Source organism: Pyrus communis, chromosome 17, assembly GCF_041283825.1.
Source record: "Pyrus communis isolate YQ-2024b chromosome 17, ASM4128382v1, whole genome shotgun sequence".
Lineage (NCBI taxonomy): Eukaryota > Viridiplantae > Streptophyta > Magnoliopsida > Rosales > Rosaceae > Pyrus > Pyrus communis.
The window spans coordinates 8,932,313-8,938,312 of record NC_142581.1 but is presented as its reverse complement, the minus strand read 5'-3'; the positions used below and the strand labels follow the sequence as shown (position 1 = coordinate 8,938,312).

Below are 6,000 nucleotides of genomic sequence, written 5' to 3'. Positions count from 1 at the left end.
TTGTCAGGAAAAATAATTTGGACGACTAAAGTGAAACAACCCCAAAAGCGTAAACCCTGCTTGCGCAAGGGGCACAGACTTTGCAAAACCCTTACAAGAAAGCCATCAAGACAGGGCATTTCACTTTCTCTTTGGCAGGGAGTACCTCGTTGTGCCCGAGATGTTTCCGCTTACAATAATGTTCGTAAGGGAGTCGAGCACAAAGGCAGGTGAATACAACATACCATCAGGTCTGCCTTGCCTAAGAATCTGTGTATTTCTACAACATTCCTCTTGTTAGGTTACTCGCCATTTGAGTCTCTGATTCCCGATCGTATAACCTTTAAAATCTGCAAAAAGTTCAAATAAAACAAGCAATCATATTAAAAGTAAATACAGATTTTACATGGCTGGCAAGGAAACGAGAAGGTCAGCTGCCCCATCTTACCAAAATTATTAAATGTTAATGTGCATGGGAAAAGAGGAATGATCTTCAGTATACAGAGCTCAAATTTACCTATCAAAGAAGCCAAAATTGCTCAATCTTTATGAACTATGCGCCCTGTCTAACTTCTAGCTGCCTGGAACCATCAGTATTTAGATCTCCGTCTAACTGTTGCAGCTGTTGCTCCTGTTGGTGTCGACGATGCTCTTCTTCTTGCTGCTGCAGCTGTCGTTGTAGTTGCTGGTACTGATTATGTGAATCTTCCATCAATTGTTGTCGTCGTTGTTGCTGGTATTGGCGTTGATATTGCTCTTCTTGCTGCTGCCACTGCTGGTGCTGTTGCCGGTGCTGCTGCAGTTGTAGTTCATGCCGATGCAATGCATTGCTAGTGTGTTGATGGGAAGATTGCAGTTGTCTGCTGGTTTTCCATCTAAGATACTCCACCAGAAGGGAATTCGTGCTGATTGCAATCCCAAACCCGGTGAATGAAGAAAGTAGAACCGAGAGAATTGGATTTACATTAAGCTGCCGGTAAGTGAACATGAGAAGCTGCATCAGAGACCAATAGAATACGAAGAACAAGGAAAAGAAAGGAACACGTGGGGTCTATAAATTCTTGAAAGAAATCGGTTCTGCTTACAACAGTATAAAATATGTGAGCAAACAGGATCACAATGGCAAACTGGAAGGAGGCATAAGCCCATATGTAGCTCCTGCTCACTGCCACCATCATGCATAATCAGGTAGCGTATTTCAACTATAATTCATGAAAAAATAGAATGCTCCAAGTATTTGAAGCAAAAATAGAGCTTGAAAGGGGGCGGAATGAGAGAGTAGGAAACATCATGACTCATGAGTTGCTCAGTAAAGGACCACTCTGGTCATTTCATTGAAAGAAAAAAAAGCCGTTATAGAAAGTAATTCCTTAGGATAATAATTTTCTCACGTCTCAAAATTCCTGATTTTCCTCCTTTATTCTTTCAATTGTCCAAAATGAACTCCTAGGGTACTTTTTATCCAGTGTACTTTTATGTTTTTAAGATTTGATGTTCCTTTTTGTCCCCTCAACTTTCGAGGCCATATCGGATTGACAATATAAAATTCAAGTTGGCAATAGATGCCACAACTCTATTCTTAAAAGGGTGCAGATAAATATTACCTAACTAAAGCTTGATATGACAAAGCTTCCATTTCTTACTAAAGAGAACGGATTGAAATTAGTAACTTCACAGATGGGTTGGGGAAAATAATTGAGCTGTATGGCAGTATCTTTTATGAAATGAAAGGACAGAAAACTAAAAACATACTGATAGTAAAAGGAAGAAAAAACTTACCCATTGTGGAAGCAATCATGGATGAAAGGAGACCTAAAACACAAGAGAAGGGTAAAGAAATGGCAAGAGCACGAGGGCCCAAGTCAGATACCTGTTCAGAACGAAAAAAGAAAACGTCACAAGTAAAATGTTCATACAAATGTTTAAACAACCACCATAGATGTAGAAACCGCAACTGGTAAGTTGTTGAGGTTAAGAAAATTTTCTAAAATGCACTGCCATGTTGCCTCCCGTAAGTTATGTTTGTTAAATTATTAAATCTTGACAAAATCAGGCTCAGATCAAGGACAATATGAAGTATGATTGAACAACTGAGGTGACTTTCAGAATCTAGTCGAATTTTCTCTTTGCCAGCAAGAGTGAGCGTACAACCCTAACTATGATTCTATTAATGAAGAGCTTGAGTTTATAGTAAAAAAGCATAAAACATACCAGAAGTTGCTCCAGAAAGCAGAAATATGCAAGCATGCTGATCAGGACAAGAATTGGTATATCCTGCCAGACCCTGTCATGCATGGAACAAGGAAAAATCCAAAATCAAACTCAGAATGATAATAGCTCAAGTGTCAACAAAGAGCATGATACCAAAAGTTTCTGGAAAATGTGCCAAGTGATATGTTTGACTCATTTTTTTTTTTTTCTATGCGCTTAACAGGAGTTGTAGAAGACGTGTGAAAATCCATTTGATCAGAAGAGTAACTCATATTAAAAGTGAAAATGAAGAACAAAACATGGTGAATTAATGGAGCATAGTTTAGTCAGCCATCAAGTAACCAGAATTACTAACGTATTAATGTGATGATATCTATGAACATTTCATAGATACAACAGCATAACACCTGTCTTCTCTCTTCATTTTTACTTGGGAGGGAGGTGGTTGTGTGGTAGTTTTTCTTTTAGCAGAAACAATTTATGTGGTGAACAGACCACATGCATTTCTTTTAAACATTCTATGACGCCATGCTGGGAATGTGGGATCATTATGAACGTCAGAAAAGTTGGGACTTGCCTGTAACGAGGAACTTCCCTCTGCTCCATTATTGTTGGTGGTCGTCTAGTAACAGTTTGAGGATTGTGTATTTTGAGTAGTGTTACAGGTAAGTTTCGGACATCCTGCTTGCAGACATCACAGGTCTTGTTTCCTTTAATGCTAAACCACTTTACTGCACAGTCTTTGTGAGCAAGCGCCAGCTCTCCTTTGCAACTGCACTCCATTTTAAGAGAATCACCACCTTCTGCGAGCTCAACCAAACAAATCCTGCAAACTGCTTCTTCTTCGGGAATATCCTCACCAGAATCTTCAGTAGCTGAAGGCCAGTTATCATTCATAAATTACAGTTGTATATATGTCTTAGATAATACAAAACTTTAAGAAGCACTCAAAGTGGGCTTAGTAATGCATGTGGATATCCTAGTGGATAGGGTGTTGAGTTTCCACCCATGCGTCTCGGGTTCAAAACTTTCTCCTCCCCTAAATTTTGTAATAGTTTCGAATCCTCCCCTTCCCTTAATAATAATAAATTTAAAAAAAAAGTGGGAAAAGTAAATAATAAATCTGTAAGAATTTGATAAAAGTTAATGGTTCAAACTTCAACCGAGCAAATTTGAAAACCTTGGCCTTGAATTTTTCTTATTTGAAAACTACGAATGGCATTCCCAGTTGCAAGTGAAGGAACATAAACCAATAGAAAGTCTATTGGAGTATAATATGTACTATACTTCCGGAGTTTTAACACCCGTAGCAGAGGTTTGTGAATATTCTCTCATTCTCTTACTAGCCAAATTTTGACACCCGTAGGAGTATCTATGCAGTAATCATGCCTGTAGGAGAGGTTCGTGAATATGCTCATTCTTCCTTCCAGCATGATTATTGCATGTAATACTTGAACAAAAGTATATTAACCATATATGCTCAATCTCCTTGAAGCCAAAATTTTCGAATTCTTTTCATGACAAGAGGTAGCATTTACCAGTTTCCAGTGCTGGGTCAGCATTTGGTGAGGCACCCACAACTGCTGAAGGACGTGGAGTTGCTGAAATTACACGTATCATGCCTCCAGAATCCATCCGCCTTAAACTTCTGCCTGTAATATTTACTGGAACTGAGAATGAGCGGGACATATGATGCTTAGCTTCAATTCTCTGAAACAAAATTCATTTTTAGTGTGACACAAGAATTTCTAAACTGGGCACTGGTACATGAAAACGGTAAATTAGAATCACTTACAGGATAATCAGAATGACTCTCCATATGTCTTCCCTGCCCAGTCTCAGAACCCAGATTTGCACTTGGTGTAACTGGTAAAGAATGTGTCCCTTTCATTGATGTAGAGAAGAAAACCTTATTAAGGGAGAAAGACCGCGAAGTAGAAGGCTTTTCCAAAGGACTATCTGATGGGGGGGTGTCCGGTACAATGAGAATGGTCTTCTCACCATCCAGGGGCAAATTTTTCACCCTAAAGCTTTTTTGAGGAAACAGATTTTTCACCGTTGATTTGATCTTAGCTGAATGTGGCCTAGGTGGCAGTCCAACTCTACTAGAACTTGGACTTGGCGCAGAGGGAATATCAATTCTCGTAAAAGTGGACAAACTACTTTCCAGTGTCCTTGCCGGTATTTGCAATGAGGAAAGGTTTGGTCGTCTAGACTGTTGAACCAACAAGGTTTCTTCATTCTTTAACTTTTGATCATGAATCTGCAAAACCTTCAAACGATTCCATCACTATGCAATTCAACAATGAGATCGAAAATCAGAAATGTTATAGTGTCCAATCACTTCACCATAAGTAAATACATGGACAACAACTAAAATTAAAAACTTTATATGATTATATCCACATCTGAACTGTCGAGAAACCGAAGTCCGATATGCTAAAAACAAGAAAGCAATGTAATTTGTGCATATAAGTATATAACTCAAAGTGGTTTTCACTAATGGAAGTCATGGAAACCAAATTTCAGCAACAAAGGACCAAAAAAAATCATCCTTTGAGAATAACCCTTTTAAAGTTATCATTTTCCAATTCAGAATAACTAGACAAAAGCAAATACTAACACTTTGTTTGGTTACCCAGAAAAAGCAGGAAACAAACAGAAAAAATCAAAATTTACTTCTGAAACTACTACAGAGTATAATCTGGGGCAAAAACTCACCTGGGACTGATCGGAGGAGCTCTCCAAAGTCAATTCCTCACCCTGCCGAAGCTCGGAAGCTGAATTCTCCGTCATAACCAGAGAACTTTACCAAAAATGGAACCCAAAAAACCCTAATATGGAAAACTGAGAGTCTGCTTTCAGCTGGCAGTCACCAAAATTGAGCATAAATTGAAAAGCATAGAATACAGTGGCAATGACGGCGACAACAAATTGTGATCGGACATGAATCAAAATTATCAAATTTTGTTCCTTTTGGATTTGGGAACTTTTAAATCGTTTTTGCCTTTATAATCCCCGCCAACGTAATCAGCGTGCTCAATGCTGGTGGATTCTCTTTTCTGACTTTACCTTTGCTTCTGCTTTACTTTACTACTTGATTTGTTTAGTTATTAATTAAGCATGATTAGCTGCTTTAATTTAACTTGTTAGTACAAATAAAGGCTTAGGACAAAAAGGATGACACATCAAATAGCTTTTTATGGGGTCCTGTTTTGAGTTTTAAATTAGAAATGTTTTAAGTTTTTTTTTTTTTTAAGAAAAAATATTACCTACACGAGAGAAGGAGGTGGACTTAGCTCCATAATGGGCTAGCAATATGTGGCTCAACATCGTCTTTAGCAAGAATCGAAACCTAAAACATTTCACTTACAAGTGAATAGAAATATCACTATACTGTAATACTAAGTAGCGAAATGTTTTAAGTTTTAAATTAGATATGCTTACTTTTTTATTTGAAATAAGTCTTTTCAGCTTTTCATTTTGGTTTTTGGATAATTTGGTTTCTAAGTTTGTCCATTTTGATCTTTCAATGAAAAAATTATTAATATTTTCGTTAAATTGTTATATGAACGATCACGTGACCACCTTCTGAAGGATATTTTTGTCAAACTAACTCATTCACTTAACGAGCACACTAACAATTTTTTTACGAAATGACTACAATATTTTACGATGGATAAACTCAAAAACTCCTTCTATCAATTTTTATATTATATTCGATTGTCTGGTAAAGTGAAAATTAAATTATTACTTATCAAAGATTTCTCTATGTCATAATAAATCAGAGTTTGAGCTTGAAGAGGGGAA

The 6,000-nt window shown here is 37.4% G+C and overlaps 1 protein-coding gene across 2 annotated transcripts; it reads right to left on the bottom strand.

Annotated features, from left to right (window-relative positions):
* On the bottom strand, positions 1–5,302 carry LOC137708294 (uncharacterized). 2 transcript variants are annotated; one of them, XM_068447339.2, is made up of 9 exons: positions 4,912–5,302; positions 3,986–4,453; positions 3,729–3,900; positions 2,768–3,065; positions 2,191–2,263; positions 1,759–1,849; positions 1,065–1,144; positions 497–949; positions 1–329 (listed from the first exon to the last, which is right to left on the bottom strand). In XM_068447339.2, the coding sequence occupies exons 1-8, from the start codon at positions 4,984–4,986 to the stop codon at positions 533–535; spliced, it is 1,674 nt and encodes a 557-aa protein (XP_068303440.2). In that variant the 5' UTR covers positions 4,987–5,302; the 3' UTR covers positions 1–329; positions 497–532. The 2 variants fall into 2 exon arrangements, with proteins under 2 accessions (XP_068303440.2, XP_068303439.2); XM_068447338.2 differs by having other exon boundaries at positions 3,986–4,462; positions 4,912–5,254.
* Between the last annotated feature and the right edge of the window lie 698 nt (positions 5,303–6,000).